This window comes from Eriocheir sinensis, chromosome 28 (assembly GCF_024679095.1).
Source record: "Eriocheir sinensis breed Jianghai 21 chromosome 28, ASM2467909v1, whole genome shotgun sequence".
NCBI lineage: Eukaryota > Metazoa > Arthropoda > Malacostraca > Decapoda > Varunidae > Eriocheir > Eriocheir sinensis.
In genome coordinates this window covers 17,303,396-17,325,888 of record NC_066536.1, presented here as the reverse complement: position 1 = coordinate 17,325,888, position 22,493 = coordinate 17,303,396, and the positions used below count along the sequence as shown (strand labels likewise).

The 22,493-nt window shown below is 43.9% G+C and overlaps 2 protein-coding genes across 6 annotated transcripts; one reads left to right on the top strand and one right to left on the bottom strand.

Moving 5' to 3' along the window:
• Window positions 1-1,746: 1,746 nt before the first annotated feature.
• On the bottom strand, window positions 1,747-13,728 carry LOC127004650 (glutamate receptor 1-like). 3 transcript variants are annotated; one of them, XM_050872701.1, is made up of 12 exons: window positions 8,973-13,697; window positions 7,616-8,245; window positions 7,336-7,436; window positions 7,076-7,166; window positions 6,772-6,930; window positions 6,598-6,689; window positions 5,742-5,836; window positions 5,173-5,387; window positions 4,793-4,954; window positions 2,756-2,862; window positions 2,019-2,182; window positions 1,747-1,880 (listed from the first exon to the last, which is right to left on the bottom strand). In XM_050872701.1, the coding sequence occupies exons 2-12, from the start codon at window positions 7,661-7,663 to the stop codon at window positions 1,810-1,812; spliced, it is 1,305 nt and encodes a 434-aa protein (XP_050728658.1). In that variant the 5' UTR covers window positions 7,664-8,245; window positions 8,973-13,697; the 3' UTR covers window positions 1,747-1,809. The 3 variants fall into 3 exon arrangements, 2 of the variants coding, with proteins under 2 accessions (XP_050728658.1, XP_050728659.1); XM_050872702.1 differs by lacking the exon at window positions 4,793-4,954 and having other exon boundaries at window positions 8,973-13,712; XR_007757905.1 differs by lacking the exons at window positions 1,747-1,880; window positions 2,019-2,182; window positions 2,756-2,862; ... (5 more) ...; window positions 7,076-7,166; window positions 7,336-7,436 and having other exon boundaries at window positions 7,664-8,245; window positions 8,973-13,728.
• A 348-nt stretch (window positions 13,729-14,076) lies between these two features.
• LOC127004656 (NAD-dependent protein deacetylase sirtuin-2-like) lies at window positions 14,077-22,356 on the top strand. Of its 3 annotated transcripts, none has more exons than XM_050872719.1 (9): window positions 14,077-14,092; window positions 15,269-15,370; window positions 16,048-16,265; window positions 16,639-16,741; window positions 17,384-17,610; window positions 17,979-18,102; window positions 18,943-19,135; window positions 19,498-19,699; window positions 20,095-22,356. In XM_050872719.1, the coding sequence occupies exons 2-9, from the start codon at window positions 15,280-15,282 to the stop codon at window positions 20,140-20,142; spliced, it is 1,206 nt and encodes a 401-aa protein (XP_050728676.1). In that variant the 5' UTR covers window positions 14,077-14,092; window positions 15,269-15,279; the 3' UTR covers window positions 20,143-22,356. The 3 variants fall into 3 exon arrangements, with proteins under 3 accessions (XP_050728676.1, XP_050728673.1, XP_050728674.1); XM_050872716.1 differs by lacking the exon at window positions 14,077-14,092 and adding an exon at window positions 14,403-14,567; XM_050872717.1 differs by lacking the exon at window positions 14,077-14,092 and adding an exon at window positions 14,411-14,567 and having other exon boundaries at window positions 15,272-15,370.
• Window positions 22,357-22,493: the final 137 nt, after the last annotated feature.

Sequence of the window (22,493 nt, the reverse complement as noted above, 5' to 3'; positions counted from 1 at the left end):
TTTTTGAGGCATTGAGGGACACAAGGTTCCTTCTGCCCCAATCGGAAATGATAGCAAGGTCTGAGGTTAAGCGTTCTGCAGCCTCCAGTCTGGAGTCGTGTACTTCCTGTTGAGAGGGTCTGCTATTGAAAGAAGTTGAATAATGCAGAGTGGAGTCGTCGGCGTATGAGTGGACAGGACAGTTTGTTATGGAAAGAAGATCATTGATGAATAACAGGAAAAGAGTGGGTGATAGGACAGAGCCCTGTGGAACGCCACTGTTGATAGGTTTAGGGGAAGAGCAGTGACCGTCTACCACCGCAGAGATAGAACGGCCGGAAAGGAAACTGGAGATAAAGGAACAGAGAGAGGGATAGAATCCGAAAGAGGGCAGTTGAGAAAACAAAGACTGGTGCCAGACTCTATCGAAGGCTTTCGATATGTCTAGCGCAACAGAGAAAGTTTCACCGAAACGGCTAAGAGAGGATGACCAAGAGTCAGTTAAGAGAGCAAGAAGATCGCCAGTAGAACGCCCCTTGCGGAATCCATACTGGCGATCAGATAGAAGGTTAGAAGTGGAAAGGTGCTTTTGAGTCTTCCGGTTAAGGATTGATTCAAAAGCTTTAGATAGACAGGAAAGTAAAGCTATAGGGCGGTAGTTTGAGGGATTGGAACGGTCACCCTTCTTAGGCACAGGCTGTACAAAGGCATACTTCCAGCAGGAAGGAAAGATAGATGTTGACAGGCAGAGACGAAAGTGTTTGACCAGGCAGGGTGTCAGCACGGAAGCACAGTTTTTAAGGACAATAGGAGGCACTCCATCAGGTCCATAAGCCTTCTGAGAGTTGAGGCCAGAGAGGGCATAGAAAACATCATTTGGAAGAATCTTAATAACAGGCATAAAGGAGTCAGAGGGGGGATGAGTAGGAGGAATATGCCCAGAATCGTCCAGGGTGGAGTTCTTACAGAAAGTTTGAGCGAAGAGTTCAGCTTTAGAGACAGATGAGACGGCAGTGCTGCCGTTAGGATTAAGGAGAGGAGGGAAAGGGGAAGAAGTGAAATTGGAGGAGATATTTTTGGCTAGATGCCAGAAGTCACGGGAAGAATTAGAAGAAGCAAGGTGTTGACATTTTTTTATTAATGAAAGAAGTTTTGGTAAGTCGGAGAATAGATTTGGCACGATTCCGGGCTGAAATGTAAAGATCAAAGTTAGCGGGAGTTCGAAGGCTCTGGAACCTTTTGTGAGCTGCCTCTCTATCTTTAATAGCACGAGAACAAGCATGATTAAACCAAGGCTTTTTAGCATAAGGAGTAGAGAAAGTACGTGGAATGTATGCCTCCATTCCAGAGACAATCACCTCTGTGATGCGCTGAGCACACACAGAGGGGTCTCTCTCCTGGAAGCAGTAATCATTCCACGGAATGAAAAGTACATCCTCAGGTCGTCCCACCGAGCTGAAGCAAAATGCCAGAAGCATCGCCTCTTCGGTGGGTCCAGAGGATGTACAGGAGCGATAGGGCAGGATACAGAAATAAGGTTATGATCGGAGGAGCCCAACGGAGAGAACAGTTTGACAGAGTAAGCAGAAGGATTAGAGGTAAGGAAGAGGTCTAGAATGTTGGGCCTAGACCTCTTCCTTACCCAACATATAAGATGCCGAAGTCGTATAAACAAACACACAAAGCACAAACATCTAAAATTGAGTCTTGAAGGAGGAAGAGGGAAAGAAGTTATGCTTGTCTGACTCTGAGCACGTTCTCTAAGTCCCAGATGGCCGGAAAACGTTCTTCAGAGGCAGAGATGAGTCCGTGCATCACTGGTCGGTCCTCTCAGTCCTTCAAACGTCTCCGTGACCCGCGTATGACCTCGACCAGGAAAGCGAGGGACGCCAAGAGGATGCCTGTGGGAGCAAAGGAGGAAACGGATGAAAAATGACCGTCAGCGTATTAGACTAGAGTATATAGATAGTAAGATAGATGAACAGAGGGATAGATAGATAGACAGGTAGAGAGAAAGCAACATCCTCGTTAGCCCTTACCAGCGGCGAAGAGAGAGAACACGCCGTAGAAGTCGTCCAGGTGGAGGGGTCGCCTGGCCGAGAGGGCGTGGGTGGCTTGGAAGGGTTTGAAGCAATCAGCGGCCTTGGACAGGGCGTCGCCGAACACCTTCTGAATGATCCCGAACTCCCGGAACCTGACAATGCTGGACACACACAAAAACACGCAGATAGAGACGCTGAGTGTGTGAAGTCAATACCCAGTCATGTCAAATGTGGTCAGTTTATTTTTAGACGCTTCCGCCTCTCACATCAATAATTTCCAAAGACCAAAAGAGGAGATCAGTCGGATTTTAATGAGTGTCTTTAGGTTCATGGTACAGAAGAAGAGTCAAACTACCACCAGGGTCATAAAGCTACCCAAGGAAATGACACAAACTCTTATGAAAAGCCTTGTTGAATATGTGAGCTTGGGCGCCGAAATGCTTAAAAATATGTCCCTTTATTCCTACATGAGACTCATTCATATGTAGATGCAGTAAACTTGAGACCGGTGCCTTTGCTTCGCTTTACATACAAATACTGCTGCGCACAAACAGATGCGGTGAGTGTGTGAAATAGCATATGAAGATAAACACAAACAGCGAGTGTGTGAATCCGACATGACATGATAATTGTGTATTTATTACGTGTTACAGATATACAATGCTGCGCTCTCTCACACACACGCACCAAAAAAGAAAAAAAAATACTGCAAGGAGTTTAATAGTTTTGCTTACATGGGATCGAACTGTGCCTTGAGAGGAGATCCTTTGGGGAAGGCGAGGCTCAGACTGTTCGGCCCAAAGAAACCGCGGGACATGATGTAGGCCCGACACCTGCCGACCTGAACGGGGGTAGAAAGGGAGGCTCATGATATGCTGTTGCCTGAGACTTGCGTATGGAGGATTCATGTGGTGTTATATGCAAAGGAAACTTGGCAGCTGTAATTATATGGTCGAATGTTACGTCATTGTTAGTTATTGTTGGTTAGAACGGCAATAGGACACGTGTCAGATGAGAAAATGAAAGAAAGTTGGTCTTTGTCTCGTTGTGATAGTAGTTTTTGTAGAGTTGAGAGCGGGCAAGCAACACATTCTTCTTCATTTTTTAATGTGAGCCAGTTTAGGTTTTTACACTTGTTATGTAGAGGGTGGCGTGACGGAGGTGCAGGATATAAGCAGTACATTCTTCTTCAGTTGTTGGATGTGGCGTGACGGAGGTGCAGGATATAAGCAGTACATTCTTCTTCAGTTGTTGGATGTGACTCAGTTTAGATTCTTATACGTGTTATGTTGATGATGGCGTGACGGAGGTCCAGGATATAAGCAGTACATTCTTCTTCAGTTGTTGGATGTGACTCAGTTTAGATTCTTATACGTGTTATGTTGATGGTGGCGTGACGGAGGTCCAGGATATAAGCAGTACATTCTTCTTCAGTTGTTGGATGTGACTCAGTTTAGATTCTTATGCGTGTTATGTAGAGGGTGGCGTGACGGAGGTCCAGGATATAAGCAGCACATTCTTCTTCAGTTGTTGGATGTGACTCAGTTTAGATTCTTATGCGTGTTATGTTGATGGTGGCGTGACGGAGGTCCAGGATATAAGCAGTACATTCTTCTTCAGTTGTTGGATGTGACTCAGTTTAGATTCTTATGCGTGTTATGTTGATGGTGGCGTGACGGAGGTCCAGGATATAAGCAGTACATTCTTCTTCAGTTGTTGGATGTGGCCCTGTTTAGATTCTTATGCGTGTTATGTTGATGGTGGCGTGACGGCGGTGTAGAATATGAGCAGCGTTAATTTTCAGTTTTTAGATGTGGCCCAGTTTAGATTCTTACACGTGGTATGTAGACGACCACGTTGCAATCTTCTCGACAGTACTGAGCAGAGTGTGTATATTTACTTTTCCGCCTTGGAATTCCTTTTTTTTTTTTTTTCCTGAAGCGAGCAATTTTTTTTCTACCTTCTCCACATGAAGTGCATCGCCGATGTCTATGAAGTCATCTTCTGCTTAGAACGGATAGTCGGTGCGATAACTCCGACGGATGTTAACAATGCAGTCAGGCAATACACGTTTGCTCCATGTCACCGCCCACAACAACACGTGTCCAGGATGCGTGCGATCTGTAATCTCCGCAGCAGGTCAAATGGCGAGAGATTGTGGAGGGTACACGAGGTTCTTTTTCGATCGTCATATCAATCACGAAGCCAAACTCACCCATCATAGCGAAGAGACGATACAATACAAAGAGGTCTGTAAGATACCGCAAATATATCCGGAGTAAAACCTAACTTTGTCACCTTTAAATCGACTGCTGGAAGACCATCGAGTGAACGGAGATTACCCGAAGGCTTTCATCTAATCCAACACGACTTCGGAAGTGAAACACCGCCCAGGGAGTCGAACCTAGGAGAGACGCTGCTATCCACGGCGGCAAAGACTAAAGGCCCAACACAAAAAAAATTATAATGCCGCTCTAGAAAGCCTAATAACAGCTTACAGGCTATACCTCGTTCACGTTAACCTGGCGAATAAGCTCCTCCCCTTCCCAAGTAAGCGCATGTCATTGGCTGATCCACAAGTTAGCCACTCCCCCTCCTCAAATCAGGCAGCGTATGGTTGGTGGATAATGGGAACGGTTAGATCTTATTGCTGGATGCTGGATTTGGTTAGGTTGGGAGGGACTCATTTCAAGTCATTTGTCGGGTTAGCGTGAACAAGGTATAGATCATTACGACCCCTCCTCCCCCGCCCCGACACACCCCGCATATACCTTGGCAAAGTCGTCGCTCAGGATAAACTTGGAGACGGTGTCGGTTCTCATGCCCGCCACCTCGCCCTCGACCGCCTTCTGGTTGTACAGGTTGGCGAGCGACGAAGGAACGGCCACCACCACCCGCCGCAACCTGCCCAGCGTGGACGTGTTCTTCGCTTGCTGCCGTGCATGATATTGGGTAGCTCAGTAGTAGTAGTAGTAGCAGTAGTAGTAGTAGTAGTAGTAGTAGTAGTAGTAGTAATATTAGTAAAAGTAATAGTAGTAGTAGTAGTAGTAGTAGTAACATATGTAATAATAGTAGTAGCAGCAGCAGTACCAAAAAACTCTACCACCGCAGCCTCTTCCATCTACACACAAAACCCGGCCTCATTACGCACCATGATCTCCACGTGGATGCTTGTGGCGTCTCCTACGGCTACGGGGAGACCTGACTGCACCAGCTCCTCGAGGCTATCAAAGGGCAGACGGACGCTGGGCAGGATGAGCATAGCCTTGAGAACACAGCGGTACACGATGGCCACCACGTAGCCCGTCAATAGCCACATGCCCACCATCATCCTCACCGCGTCCCCTTCGGCTTCCCATGGCACGCCTGAGGAATAGCGGGGTCAAAGGAGACGAGCAGGAGCTGAGAACTGCACAGAAAGAATAGATACCACTGGTTGCTTACATGATTTCGTATCTTTAAACTTCTCGACTCCTGTCACGTAAAGCCTCTCGTGCCTCAAGGACTGAGTACAATGTTCGCTGCATGTGCGTTGTTCGGTTAGTCGATGTTTGTGTGTGTAGGGTGGGGAGGGAGGGGGTGTCAGTACATACACAAATACACTCACTCTGCGCTAATACCTAAGCTACACAAACACACTCACTCTGCGCTAATACCTAAGCTACACAAACACACTCACTCTGCGTTAATACAATACATAGGCTACACAAACATACTCACTCTGCGCTACTAGGCTGCACCACGTCCATAGCGAGGATTGCTGTAGGTAGTCTTGCCATTCCGCTGAGGCGCCAAGGTCACCCCAGCGCCGCCTCCTGCGAGATATCAAAAGAAAAACATACATACATACATTCATATAAACATAACTACATACATACATGCAGACAGACAGATAGACATGTTGATGCACACGCACTCTGTTGGTCCTTATCGCATGCTTATCGTATTGACAGTTAACACTATAAATATTGTCAGCATTTTCTTTCGTTCTACGCGTATCAGACGGCCCAGTTCTAAGAATTCACATTTTTTTTCCTGTCGTTATTCTCCTCTGTCTCCTCCTCCTCCTCCTCCTCCTCCTCCTCCTCCTCCACCATTTCCTCTCCCTATTCGTAAACTTTTCCCTACGAGACCAATGTGATGCATCCTAACCATTCAGTTCTATGTTATTTAGTTTTAAAGGAGCAGTAGGCTACTTAGAGCGGCTTTTTTTTTTTGTTTGTTTGTTTGTTTTTGCCACTGAGCTGCTTCCTTTACTGTAAAAAAAAAAAAAAAAAACCTCTTTCTCTATAATGGGTGCAGCGCGTGAGTTTGTGTTTGCCCTTGAGCTGTTTCCTTTACTGTTACAAAATTTCCTTTTTCTATAGGATGTGCGCAAAACGTGAAAGCAAGTTTTTTTGGCCTTGAGTTGACTCTTTCACCGTACACAAAAAAAAAAAAAATCTTCTTCGTGTATAATGCGTGCGGTGCGTGAGTTTGTGTTTGCCCTTGAGTCAATTATTTTACCTTAAAAAAAAAAAAAACTCCTCTTCGTGCATTATTTTATCGTGTGTAAAGCGTGAAAGGGCAAACTTACTTGGGCGACTGGTTGAGTCTCTCCTGGCGCTGCAAAACGAGGAAGATCGCAACGAACGTGATCAGGGAACTAAGCAACAGCAGCACCCACGTCTGGCGAAACAGAAACGTGTAGTACTGGAACCAATAACACACACACACACACACACACACACACACACACACACACACACACCTGGTAAGAGAAGGATTTCACGAAGCCCGACATGTCAGAGGTTAAGGCTGGCAGGGCGGAAAAAGCCGTAAACTCGTCCATGTCAATGGCCGTGCTGAAATCCACCACTTTGGACCTGATCCACGTGACTGACATCAGCGTCCCTGTCACGTTGGCATCCTGTACGAGAAGCATTTGTTTAATTGTTTAGTTAGATTCTTGTGTGGGTGTGTGTGTCCAAGAAGCGTCTAGTGTGTGTTTTCGAAAGCTATTGCATACACAAGAGAGATGATGCGTGTGTGGAATGTGACCCCCCCCCACACACCTGTCGCTGCAGCATGCCAATTATCCCCGTCCAGGAACCGTTGGGTAGCGGTCTCCCGAACTCCCGATCATGCGACACTTCCCGCCGGTAACTGCGGGAGAGAGATGGGTGTGAGAACAGTTGTAAAGACAGACTCGAGTGGGGGATGGTATGAAGATAGATGTGCAGTCAAGTGTAAGGGCATGTGTTAGTACAGACACAAAGATAGATAAGGCACAGACAGTTACAAAGACAGCTATGATGACAGGCTTTCGGCTCACCAGTAACCCAGGTGCTTCGCCATGATATCGAAGAGCTCCACCATCGGGCCGCTGTACGTGATGTTGGGTGCAGTCCCGTGGATGATGAGCGGCCCGTAGAACTGATATGAAAGCGGAAATTAGACGAAGAGGAACAATAACGTTCGAGCTGGTCCTTCAAATACACAACATGCTATTCCTTAGATAAATTATGAGTACATCGAGAATATGATCAAACGTACAAAGGAAATACGGATTAATACGAATATATGCCCAGACAGCAGCACTATTATCCCTTTACTTGTTCATAGGCGACCGTGAGGCAGGAGGCGTTGCTTGGGGCGTCCATTACGGTGAGACGGAAAGGGTGTGGAGTGAGAAAGAGAGGGAGGGAGAGGGAGAGAGAGTGGCGGGACAGAGCGTGAGAGTATCAAGAGCCAGAAGAGAGCACTGCTGGCCTCTGACGTTGTGTGGCGGACTCACTCGAGGCAACCTTATGTATCATCCTCCTAGCCCATCCTCCTTGGCCTTCACCTTTCCCTGTATATTCTCTCCTTCCATTTATTTATTTTTTGCTGATGTTGACTGTTTCTTCATCCAGTGCTCCTCTTTCCCCTTCCTATATTTTTAATGTTTATATTTCTGTTTTTATTCCTTACCCCTTCTTTTTCTCTTCCCTCTTCTCGCCTCCTCCCTTATCTCACCTTCTATTCTCACCTCTCTCCAAGTCTCCTTTCTCCGCGTTTCCTCTCTCCTTGCCCCTTCTCATCTCTCATCTCTATCTCTTCTCGTCCCTACAACTCATCTCTCTCTTCGCCTCCTCTCTCATCGTCCATTCTTTTCTTTTTCTTTCCCAGGGTTCGAGTCGCTGGGATGGGGCAAGGTAGGGAGCCAGCCACCACCCAAGCGTGTTTGCTGCTGCTGCGGAACCCTTGGTGATGACGAAAACATACTCTTTTAAAATTCTGTACAATCAAGCTTTTAATGAAACAGGATAAGGACAGCAACAACAACAACAATGACAATACAAGAAAAATGTATAATAATATGAGTGAGGGCAATATGGTCGAAAGTAATATGTATGAAGGGAATGGCCTAGGAAGGGAGAGTTTGTAATATAGGCAAAGGGAATGGCCTAGGAAGGGGGGAGAGCTTACACACACACACACACACACACACACACACACACACACACACACACACACACACACACACACACACACACACACACACACACACACACAGGCGGTGGCCGAAGTGATAGCGTACTGGACCCACATTCGCCGCGTGATGGACGACGCGCGTTCGAATCCTCACGCTACCACTCGGATTTTTCAGTCACCGCCGAGTGGCTTAAAACTACCCACATGCTGTCCTGAAGACCACCCATCAACCCGGACTCTAGAGGAAGCCGTCCAAGCGAATCAAGAACGAGTTCCGGGGGGCAGCATGAGCCAATGCAAGATGGCGCCACTATCAACACTCGCCTGCGCCAGAACGGGCTGGGCCGACCATCAGGCCCCACCTGGAAGAAGCCTTGGGCCGACCATCAGGCCCCACCGGGAAGATGCCTACCGGCGCAATAGGCAACAACGTAAAAACACACACACACACACACACACACACACACACACACACACACACACACACACACACACCTGTGGTTCCTGTGGTGATAGTTGCAGGCAGCAGCCGCCGCCCGTGGCCACGCTGATGCGCCGCCACTAGTACAACCCGTCTGCTCGTCTCTGCGCCAGCTGGTCTATGATACTATTGCTGGTGGCGCAGATGTGGTAGTGTGGCAGCTTGGGTTGATCGGGTATTATCCGTAAGAATTTCTCCAACTGAGTTTTGAAACTATCGAAATTCATTTCCACTGAGTCTCGTAGGTGTCTGGGTAGTGCATTGAAGAGACGTGGTCCTCTAATGGTGAATGTATTTTCCTTGAGTGTCTTGACTCTTGTGCTTGCTCTGGTGTGTACTTTTTCAATGTAGCAGAGCCGACCTCGTCGCTGGTGCATGCTAGACTGTATATTCAAATTATTTAAAGCTTCTCCAGACAATACTTTGTGGGTGTATAATATGGCGTATCTTTCTCTGCGCCTTTCTAATGAACAGAGGTCGAGTTCACGTAACCTTGCCCAGTAGTCGAGGTGTTGGACGCCAGATATTCTACTGGTGAATGATCGTTGTACTGCTTCGAGTGCCTGCTTCTCTCCTGCTCTCCATAGACTCCATAGCTGACAACAATACTCGAGCAGGGGTATTACGAGTGACTTGTACAGTGTCATCATAGGTCTCCTTTCCCTTGTCCGGAAAGTGCGCAGTATCCATCCAGCCTGGCTTCGTGCTTTCTTTACCACTTTGTGGATATGTTGGGTAAAGTTTCCGTCTGAGCTCAGAGTGATCCCCAGGTCTCTTATATGCTCCTTGATTATTATATGGGAATCATCCGGTGCTAAATATGTGTGTGCATTGCTGTTGGTCCCCCCTGAGCTGTAGTGTATGCACTCAAATTTGTTATTATTGAAAGACATATTGTTGCGCTCTGCCCATGAGTAGAGTGCTGCCAAATCAGTTTGCAATTTTTCGGCATCGGCTGTTGAAGAGACTTCCTTTAGTACCCTGGTGTCATCAGCAAAGGAAGCTACAGTCGAATGTAAGATGTGCTGATTGATGTCGGAGATGTGGATCAGGAATAGCAGGGGTCCAAGGACTGATCCCTGTGGTACCCCGCTGACGACTTCCGATGACTGAGAAACTGCACCATCAGCCGCTACACATTGAGTCCTGCCAGTGAGAAATGAGTGCAGCCACATCCCGAGTTTTCCCGTAATGCCCATTTGTCTGGCTTTGTGTAACAAAATGCCATGGTCTACCTTGTCGAAAGCTTTCGCAAAATCAAGGTAGACCACATCGACATCTGCATTATGTTCAAGCTTATCTATGATTGAGTCATAGTGGGCCAAAAGTTGTGAGAGGCACGAGCGCCCAGTACGAAAGCCATGTTGGTCCGGGTTCATTCTGTTATTGCTTTCTAGATATGCAGACATGTTTTTAACCATAATTCTCTCTAGAACTTTAATAATATGGGAGGTTAAGGCAACTGGTCGATAATTTTTTGCCTCTGCTCTTGACCCTCCCTTGTATATTGGTGTAATGAATGCACTTTTTAGCTTTTCTGGTATTATGCCAGAATCTAGAGAGTTTCTATAAAAATTTAACAGAGGAACACTCAGCTCTTCAGCACATTTTTTAAGAAGTACTGCAGGGAATTGATCGGGGCCAGCTGCCGAATTAGTGGCCACCCCTTTAATTGCTTGCTGTATGTCGTCGTTGTTTAAGCTTATGTCCGTCAGGTGTGATATGTGATCAGTTCCTTGGTTGAAAAAGTCCATAGGTAGGTTGACAATTTTGTCTTCCATGGGTTTGCTGAAGACGCTTTTGTACTGAATCAGTAGTGCTTCAACGATATCCTGGGCATTGTTTATGGGTTGGCCGTGTACGTCAGTCAGTGGGCCAACACTCGCTCTCACTACCGATTTGTTAGCAGCATATTTGTAAAAGTATTTGGGGTTGGTTTTGATGCATGACGCAGCTTGTATTTCTTTCCGGTCATTCTCTGATTCAACTGATCTTTTAAGTTTTTCTTCTATAATGGCAATTTTGTTTTCGAGTTGCGTCAGCATTTTGGTGTAGTTGGTATTACCGAGTTTCTTCCTTAGTTTTGTTCTTTTTCTCATTAGTACTTTTCGGTCTCTTGGTATGTTACCATTGAAAGGAGAGGTCTTTTTAGACGGTCTCCTCAACGGTACATGCTTCTTTGATATTTTCAAGCATGTGTTAATGATCGTATCATATTGGGCCTCAGGGTCACAGTCCCTCATGAGTAGATCCCAGTTTAGCTCACCCAGGTCTTTCTTTATACTGTCCCAGCAGACTGACTCGCTTAGGAAGTTGAGTTGGTTAAAATTAAAATCAGGAGCCTGCTCCACTTCACTGGACAGTCTAAGATGTGTATTTCTAGGTAGGTTGGTAGTCACGGTGATGATGTTATGGTCAGAGAGATTAGTTTTATTCACCCTCACATTATGCATAATATCATCATTATTTATCATAACGATGTCTAGTATGTTGTTACCTCTTGTAGGAGTGTCGATGATTTGATTGAGGCAGTATTCCTCGGCAAAGTGCATGACAGGTTTTGCCTGGGTCCGCATGTCTTCCGCTCCTCCATACGCACACTCCAAATTCCAGTCTATTAGCGGAAAGTTTAAGTCTTCAGTAAGTATAATGGTGGGCATGGGCGGCGGTAGCGAGCCAATGATATCTTTTATCTTTGTTAGTTGCGTCATAAATTTCTCTGTTGGGCATGCTGGTGGTCTGTATATGTTTGTATATACCCAGTCCATGTCTTGAATGTATAGTACCAGTGATTCTGTGTACATGTTTGATTCCTGGAAAAGTACTTTTGTTCTAGCTGCAAAATGGCTATCAACGTAAGTGATGACCCCTCCTTTTTTCCGTTGAATTGGTCGGTCCATCCTGTATGGTACAAGGTGTGATATTTTTATTTCTGCTTCTCTAATCTCCTCTGTTAAGTGTGTTTCTGTGAGAGAGATTATAAAGGCATTTTCAGTTTGTGCCATTTCTGTGAACAGTTTTATTTTGCCTCTAAATTTGTATGGTAGGAGGCCGGCGATATTTAAGGTTATTATCTTGTATAGAGCATTGGCATTGTTGTCGCTTGTTGTTGTTGGTGTCCTTGCGATAGGTGGCCTGGGCCCCACTGCCACGGTGTTATTTTCAGCATTTGTAGTATTTGTTGCTGCACTTGTTGCATTTGCTGCAACTGTTGGAGTAAAAAAGATTCATTTTGTTGCTTTTCAGTGTGGTGTGGCGGACCGTTTGCCCATGCGTTGTGTGGCTGAGGGGCTGGTTGTGATTGTTTGGGTACCTCCTTGACTGGTGATGATTGTTGCCTTGTTTGTCCGGTAATTGTTTGGTCATAGGGGTAGCGGCGAGTGCCTTTTAAATGTAGTTTTCTACATTCCATATTTAGGCATTCTCGCTTTCTTTCGGATCCATAACATATTGGTGGGTGGAGAAATTTGCAGGTTTTGCCTTTTCTACAACCTCTTACTGGGTCACAACCGTTAACCTTATACTTGGTGCACAGTTTGGGGTGAGCATATGGACAATCTCTGCCCCTTAGTCCATATTTACAATTGTTGTTTTTGTAGAAATAACATACCTTGTCATTTTGCTGCTCACTAGCTTGGTTGGTGTTTACTGAGGTAGTTTGCTCGCTGCCTTGTTTACCACACGGGTGTTGTGTTGTGTTGTTTGGCGGGAGAGCTTTGCTGGGCACTCTATTCAAACTACTTTCATGTTCGTCCATAGTTTCGTTTGTAATAGTAGCGTCACTTTCAGCACCTTCATGCTGTGATTTTTGCTTGGCCTCAATCTCTTTATCAATAACAGTGTACACTTGTGCAAACAGCCGGTCGCAGTCTTCGCCCAGCTGGTTTCTAGTGCATTCCTCACACGTGTACTGGCACCTACTGTTAAACACACACACACACACACACACACACACACACACACACACACACGCACGCACACGCACACACACACACACACACACACACACACACACACACACACACACACACACACACACACACACACACACACACACACACACACACACACACACACACACACACACACACACACACACACTTTAGTTTTTGTTTCGGGATTTCTGGAAATATGCGTTCAAAAAGGCTTCTGTTGCTCCACTCCAGTTTCTCATCTATTATCTCCTCCTTCCCTTTCCTCTCTGCCTCCTAATTGTTTTTACTAGAAATGAGCAACACTTAAATTTTCACAAGTACACTCAGTGTGGAAGCATGCCGCAGAATTGAGGTTTACATAATATATTGTTAGCTCCGTGGCTCTGACGCCTCGCCGATTACAACGTGACTCGAATTGCATGAATGTATTGACTAGCCAGGTCGATCTGGGTTTAATCTCTTGCATAATTCCCGCCGAAGAGCCGCGTGGAGCTACCAGTAATCACAGATAACATTTCTCTCCGGGATCTTCGCTTTTATTTTTTCATTATCTAATCCATATTTAAATGGTAGCATCTTGTAGAACTTTTTATTGGCAATTGAAAATCTCCTCTTCCTATTTATCTTCCTACACTCTTAAACATGCACATTAATTTCGTCACATGATGGACGTCCTATCTTTCTGGTGGTTGCAGGAGCGATACAGAAGCGAAATTAAGTGTAAGAACATAGGTTAGGACACGTGCTGACCCCCGCGTGTTCGCCTGGCCGTCTCGGGAGTCGCCGAGTAATGTAAACACGGCTGGCTGTGTCCATAGAGTTTTCCGCGTCACCGCTTAGGTAACACTCCACCTGTTACACACTGTTTGTCTTGTAGTTGATGGATATTTGGTGACATTTTAGCGGAAGTATAACTGATAAACCTAAACTTTCTGCTGATAAGACTGTTGATGCTAAATATGGATGGAGATATCCAGAGACTATGTTGGTGAACGAGATAACTTAACAATATCTTTATAACATAATTTGTTGGGTAGGCCTCCAGAAAGCTATTGTGAGTTTTGACTTATAACCTGTCTGTATGTTTGTTTTTTATTGTTCTTCAGTGATTGTGGGAAAATGCCATGAGAATCCAAGGCCACTCCGTAGTCACCAAGGAGACTCCCGAGCAGGGCCCAGACCAAAAGTTTTCTGGCAATGTAAGAAGTATGACAGAGAGAGAACGAAGATGATGCATGTGTTTCTGAGTGAGATGGGACGCGAAGTGAATGGGAGGACTGGAAGGGAGTTGATGGTGCTGCTGCTGGGGCTGATCGAGTGGAGAGATGATCGAATGGACGAGTGATTGAGGCAGTGAAAGAGTTCCAGCATGTGGCGGGCAAGATGTCGGCAACGATTTCTCACCCCCAAGTAGTTGCACACCGACCTTCTGTATGATTTGTTATATTTCACAGGAGCTGGCGATACAAAGGCCTGGCTGAAGCGATACAAAAAAGCGTTACAGGTCAAAAGAAGAAGAGAAATCTCAAGCCACCTGTGACATCAAGATCAAGAGCAGCCCAGTGTTTAGTGTTTACATCTTGACCCTCGGAGCAGCGCTAGGTTGTTAAGGAGCTTCTCTTACCCGCTCCCCTGCATCCCCTGGTCCTTTACTTTGTCCTGCAGCCTCGCCAGGTCGGTCTGAGGCAGTTCATCCCATGACACTGACAGACCCGCAGTGCCAGGCCCATACTTCCTCCTTCAGCCCCGCCAGAGTATTGCCACGTAGCGGGCCAGACATTTATTATCCCCGGACATACTGAATACGTTGTTGACACGTTATTCACACACACGGACACATTGTTGACACGTTATTCACACATGCACTGACACATTCTTGATACACTTTTGACTCCCTGACGGAGTACTGACACGTAGCGGGAGAGACACATTTCCTCCAGAACATGCGTGACATCCACACACACACACACATACACATTCCTCACTTAGATTAGGCTATGTTTAGGGTATCTTTAAATGCATAATAGTCAGCACCTACTGGTATAAATCAACAAAAAATGACGTCACTTTGTTGCATAGAAAGTCTCATTAGTAAGGAAGTATATATGAATTTTCTGAGTCAAGACCTATAGTAACTGTTTGGGGTTTTGTTAGGTTAGGTTAGGTTAAGTTTAGGGTATCTTCAAACACATGATAGCCAGCACCTTATGGTATAAATCAACAAAGAATGACCTCACTTTGTTGTATAGAAAGGCACATTCATAAGGAAGCATATATGAATTTTCTAAGTCAAGACCTATAGTAGCTGTTTGAGTTTTGTTCGGTTAGGTTAGGTTAAGTTTAATATATCTTCAAAGACCTAACAATGTTTCCAGAAGGTGTGAAGATGGCAGACTCCAAAGAAGATGCAGGCAAGACAGAGGCACCCAAGGCGGCATGTAAAGGCAGCTCATCAACTCCAGCTGAAGGAGGAACAAGTAAGTGGTGGGACAATGTTTCTATGAGCATGGGACTGGAAAGTTAGTCAAGGTGAATTTATATATATATGGAGTTTTGACATTAACCTCAAATCTCTGGATGTTTTTTCATTGGGTGCCTCTTCTCATTGCCATGCACTATGAGGCTGTTGGGGAAGGTCTTTGATTGGGTTGGCTGGTGCTTAATGCAAGAGGTATGCTCATTGTAGGTTTAGCCTTGTACTGTGACTTTCAACTCTTGACATTAATTCTGCTTGGCCTTATACCTCTTACTTTTTCATTCTTAACTTACTCTCCTTTCCCCTATTGTTTTGTTCTCACATACAAATACATACAACATCTTCCTCATATGACATTGCCCAATACAGTTTGCTTTTTACAGTTCTCCGAAAGGCTTGATTTGATAAGAATGTAATTTGAATGCACAAATAGCTCTTTTTTCAATGATACTAGACTTTCTTTTTGATAACTAATAATTTTGATATTAATTGATTGATACTTTGCAATGTCCCATCATTTTAAGTGGCAAGTAATTAAATGCCAGAACAAAGTGGGATATGATGTAATAGATGCTCTTGCCTGATGCTGTTGATTGTGTTTGAAAATTAATGCCAATGCTAGGCTCTAAGGGCACCACTAAATCTCTTACATGGTTTCCAACAATGATTTTTTTATAGAGTCTAAGGCGCTTGAGGGAGCCATCGGGGGAATGAGAGACCCCAGCAAGAGGAGTGAGGAGGAAGACAGCGGTGAGGAAGATGACCATGAAGACGACTTGGACGATGATGGCAATGACGACGAGAAGGATGAGGAGGACCAAGAAGGGTTCATGAGTATGTTACAGAACTTTCTAATGAGCAAATTGGACCTTGGTGGCCATGGGGAGGCTGAAAAGGTTAGTCAGGGCTCACATTGTCTCATAGAAATACTAATACTAATACAACATCCTCATACAACTTAGCTCATTGCAATTTGATATTTTCAACCCTAAAAGGCTTGATTTGATAAGAATAATAAAGTTTGAATGAACATTAGCATTGAGTTGTTAAGGTTTTAGGTTCCTGATATACAGGAGGATCTCCATGCTGGCAATTAATTGGTTCTGTAAAGTGTGTTGCCAAAATGGTGACTTTGCTTTATATATTTGAGTAGCTTGCCCAGATGAGCCATTTTTTCTGTTTAATGGCACCTCAAAATAGAAAACATGAAATACATTATCAGTCCAAGTTATCTATATGTGGCAATAGTATAAATGAACCATTCTGCAGGTCTTGGAGGAGGTGAGTGTGGAAGGAGTAGTGAAGTACATTAAAAGTGGGCAGTGCAAGAACATCATCACCATGGCTGGCGCAGGCATCTCCACGTCTGCAGGTTAGTGTGGGCCTTGGTGCTCCAGTATTAGTGGACTACAGTACTGACTTCTACTTGACCTTACTATTCATTTCTAAGGCACAATGTCCCTCTCCCAAAAACACAGTGAAAACGTAAAGCAACTGTGAGATTGACAAATATAATCATGCAAATTTCAAAGGCTACACAAGCCATCAGTACAGGCATATGACAAAACAAAACCAGACAAAAATGCTGCAATGAAAGAATAGTAAGAAAGATATCTTTATCAAGGTAACTATTTTTTTTTTCTTTGAGAGGAAAAAAGTTCAAAAAGATTAAAAAAAGAGCCTCTGCATGCTACTTTTATGTAGGGTCCTGAACTTCTGTTTTAGTTTTAGAGATATATTAATGCACCCTTTTTAAAAACTACAAACCTAGGACCATTTTGAAAAAAAAACAGACTTGAATGTGGATTTTGGGACAAGCATGGTTTTGGAACTGCAGTGGTAATGTATTAACTAAAGCTACATTCTCAATTACTTTTATTTTTGTCTCACTGAACCATAATATTTCTTACTAAAGACCAGTAGCTCCATAGACTGATTTTTTCTGAGAATCAAAATAATGCCTGTATTTTTTATCATTCCATGTGTTTGCTGATAAATGATTCTTCCTCTTCAGGTATCCCAGACTTTCGCTCGCCAGGCACGGGTTTATACAATAACCTCGAGAAATATAACTTGCCCTTCCCAGAGGCCATATTTGACATTGAATTCTTCAAAAGCAACCCAAAACCTTTCTTTGTCCTGGCCAAAGACCTGTACCCCGGCGCCTTCAACCCCACGCCCTCCCACTGGTTCATTCGCCTCCTCCACGAGAAGGGGCTCCTCCTGCGTCACTATACCCAGGTAGCACACAGTTTTTTTCCCATCCCACCAGTTAAAAAGTACCTGCTTTACAATAGGAGTTTACCATATTGTCTGAAATAAAAATTTGCATAACTTACTCCTTGTTTATTAAAAAAGTAGAATTCACTTTTGGGTTCCTTCTCCAAACTTAGCCATACTTTATCCTTAGTGTGGCATACAGGTACATTTACATGTCACTGAATATTACCAGAAAATTATAACTTGTGCTGTAAGAGAACATGGATCGCAGTAAATATAAGAACTTCCATGATCCTGGCTGTAGAGTTTAGCAAGGGTAGCAATCCCAGTAACATACTTATGTGTCACCATGGAAGGCCAATGGGAACCTCTCTTTTTCCATCCCACAGAATATTGACACACTGGAGCACGTTGCCGGCCTGCCCGCTGACAAGGTGGTGGAGGCACATGGCACCTTCCGCACTTCCCACTGCATCGCCTGCCACAAGGAGTACAGCCAAGAGTGGATGAAAGGTGTGGGTTTTGTCATGTCTCTTTTTACATCATAGATATTCCTTACTGACCTTTTTTTTTAAAGGAGGCTGTTGCATAAGCCATAATAGATATTAATAGGCAGTCATTGGCAGTGTTTTAGTTAGCATTTTTAGTTAGGTGGGCATCTGACCATGTACCCTGTATAACTATTGAACCTGATATGTGAATTTCTTATGTCAACGTTTCTATTGGCCATTCTCCTGCATATTAAGCGACACTACATGTAGATCACACATGTATCAGTTTGCTGAGTGTACCATTAAAAGTCTTTAGCTATATTATCATTAAAAGAAGACAGATAGTAATTCAGAGTAAGAGGCAGGGAGAATCTATGAACTATTGACAAGAGGGAGAGGAGAAGTAGGTGCTGCATGCATTAGTCCAGAGCTAATCATATAAAATTAACCAGCTGGAAGGTAATGTCAACGGTACTGAGTGTCTGTAGAGAGGGTGGAAAGCTTTTACAGACTTTGGATATGCTGAAGAGGATTGGAAAATATGAGAAATGTAATTCACAAAGAGACAGGAACAGAAGGTAGATCTGGTGGTGAGATTTGTATGTTTGTGTCCCCAGGGTGTATTGGAAGGTTAGATAAACACACTGGATTAAGTAGGTTATTGTACTCTATGAAGCAGGAGGTACACAGGGATATTCTTTGAAGGGGGCTGAAGGTTAAGGTAATAGCACAAATAGATAGACAGACAGTTGATATTCAAAGTTTAATGCAGGAACAATGTCAGTAGGATTGAATGTTTGAATCTGCCAGCATGTCTTTTCTGCCTGAATTCATCACTGTAAAGATCTACATCATATTGCAGAGGAAATCTTCAAGGACAACATTCCCACGTGTACGGAATGCAGCGGCCTCGTCAAGCCGGATATTGTGTTCTTCCGTGAAAACCTTCCAACCAGATTCTTCCAGTTGATGCAGACAGACTTCCCCGAGTGTGACCTGCTGCTGATCATGGGCACCTCCCTCACAGTGCAGCCCTTTGCCATGCTCATCAACAAGTGAGTACGGCGAGGCTCACTGTCTTACTTTCATTCCATAACAACATTCTTAAGACAAATTATTATTATTATTATTATCATCATTATTATTATTATTGTTATTATGATTATTATGATTATTATTATTACTGTTATTACTATTCTTGTTTTATGATTTTTATTTGTTATTATTATTTCGTGCATCTCAAATTTAATGTGCACAGATGACACCATTCATTTAGTGGACTTGAAGGAGAACCTACATAAGTATGTCATGAAATCAACTGCATACTGTAATGATAATATAATTGGCAGATGATAGTATTAATTCTGAGGTATGCTTGCACCAATATATCGCATCATATCATTTTTGGACTCCTCAGTGTGCCATCCACGTGTCCACGGCTTCTCATAAACCGGGAGAAGACAGGAACAATGGACCCAATGATGGCCATGCTGCAGGGGATGCTGAGTAGTGGCGGCTCTGGCCTGGCCCTCGACTCCCCGCGGAACACTCGAGATGTTGCTTTGCTGGGAGACTGTGATGAAGGCTGTGTCAAATTAGCAGACATGCTGGGCTGGAAGGTGAGGGATGCTTCTGCTGCAAATGTATTCTGTTTAGAGTAGACTGCAAAGTATCAGTTTGGAGATGCTTGGTGGGGTGAAACTCTACAACATATTTTGTATGACTAGGAATTGTAATCTTCTCATTGGAAATATGATCAATGCTGCTGTTTTTCTTATATTTATTTGTCTTATTGTTTGACATTACCAGGGTACTTCTGCAGCATTTATTGTTTCCCATCATATTCTGTTTCGTAACATATGTGTAAGGGTATTTACTACTGTGGGATTTTTAATTACTTCAGTACTATATCATTAACCAGATATGCAAGGATTATTCATTGTTAAACTGCTACTCCATAGTATATGAGAATCATGAAGGTCAAAAATTGATTTATCATTATTTTTGTCTGCAGGAGGATTATGAGAAGCTCTTCACCTCTTCCAAGAAGGCTGAAGAGTAAGATGGTGCTCGCCATAGAACAATTCATCACACTGGCTGTAGAAAGTGAAAGATTGGAGTGTTGAAACATATCTAAGTCAGCATTGGTTCTTGAGTCTGACTTAGCCAGTGTCTAAATTAAAACAGTGCAAAATATATGAGTGTGGCATTGCTTAGATTTAAGACACATAGTGTATGCATAATGAGGCATGGCAGACTTCCTTATGCTCAGGGTATTGGTTTGGGCAATATTGTTAGATCTTTTATTGCTTTGGTTATTGTTATGATATTATGCAGTGTTTGTTACATAATATTTTAGCTTTATTGCATGTCTCCCCATCTTTCTCTCTCTTTCTTCATGGAGGTAATGGAGCAGAGGAACATCAACACCAGCAGCCCTACCAACACCTATCTGGCTCACTGTTTTCTTGCTGGCCACGCCCTCACTTGCTCTGGCCAGCCACTTTGGTAGGTTCTGGAAAACATCTATCGAAACAAAGTGTTCCTCTAGTGCCTTGGCAGTGTTTTGTCAGGCCTCTTCTGCTTAGCTCTCTGGCTTTCTTAGAGGTAGTCTGTCAATCACATGCTTTTGTGCTCCAGATTTTGATATTATTTGCCTTAGCTCAACTTTTATACAAGATAGACATATTTGGTTGACACCATTATGCTCAGCAGTAATCATAGAACTCATATATATTTGTTAAAGATTAGTAAAAAAAATAATTAAATTATATCAACTTTAATTAAAAGAACAACTCCAAAATGTGTATACCACTCTTTTCATATCGCTATTTATAAGAATTATTGAATCAGCAATGAAATGAATCATTACACCCTATAAAGATAAGTCCCTGAGATGATAAAGCCAGAGATATTCTTAATAATCTATCAGAACATGCCACGTGGGTAGTGTGTGCCTAGACGTGGGCACACCGGCCACTGCCAATGTTTTGTGAGTTTGAGTGCTATGACATACATTCATGCTTTCATGCTTTCCCCAGACAAACAAATTTTATCCTCAGTTCTCTTATTCTTTGTTCCTCACATGATTTCTTTAATGCTTCTTTATGTATGCTCTTTCCCCCAAAAATCTTAACTGATGACCTCTTTTCCTAACTCCTTTTAAACTGTCTTCCTAAAGGTTGGTCATTCTGTTTCATCTCTACTTATTATTTTCCTCCTAGATTATGGCTATATCATCAGAAGGCCACTATCTATCCCTCTATTCAAGTCTACTGAGTATACATCAGTATGTGGAAAGGCTTCACTCACAGCTCTTCTAAAGTATGGACTTACAGACTATTGGCCTCATCATCTCTCTCTTAACTGTCTTCCAACTTTTTACAGTCTGCTACAATTTATTATTTCTTGTTATATATAGCCATCTTTTATTTGTCTTCATCTTCATTAAACTTTGACACCCCAACATATATCAATTGTTGGCTTGTGTTTATACCTAAGTTGGAGCGTCAAAGTTTAACATTCGTACAGTCCTGCCAGGGGTCGATATTTTCAGACGCTTCCACCTCTCTTGTCAACAATTCTCAAAGGCCGAAAAAGAGTTTAATCGGGTTTTCATGAGTGTTTATTCACGTTCAGGGTACAGAAGAAGGGTCGAACTACCACCAGGAATATAAAAGTACCTGCTGGAAATATCTATAACCCCTGCGAAACCCTGTCAAATGTGTGTTTAAGCGGCGAGGCATTTGAGAATAATGGTCTTAGGGTTGTCCTCGTGATGGCTTGGGGTCGTATTATAAAGCATTTCGTCGCCCAAGCGCACATATTTGACAAGGCTTTCGTAGGAGCTGTGGGCATTTCCAGGATTAGTTTGATGACCCTGGTGGTAGTGTGACCCTTCTTCTGTACCGTGAACCTGAAGAAACACTCATTAGAACCCGACAGACCCCCTCTTTGACCTTTAAAAATAGCTGATATGAGAAGCGAAAGAATCTTTTGTTGTTTGCCCCGCCACTGTCAGCCTCGCAGCACGTGTGGGGGCGGGGCCAGCTGGCGGGGCGGGGCGGGGCTTGGGGTGCGTTGCCGGGGAAACCACGTCAAACAATCCTCCTTCTTCTTCTTCTTTTGACCTGTTCCGCTTTGTATCGCTTCTTTTTAGGTCCGTCTGGCGTGAAATAGAAAGTACGCTTGTGAATAAAGGAGGAGAGGTGTGCTGAAGCATGTACTGTTGGCCTATTTGAAGTGTAAAGTAAATATATAACGATGTAACTACGTATTTTCTCGCTCTCATTTCTCGATACGATCCTCTCAGCAGGTTGCCACAAGACCTTAATTATTACCGCAGTTTATCCAGCTTCTTCCACTGAGCTCCATTTAGCCTTGAGTTTCTCCGTGTCTCAGGCGTGTCAGGGT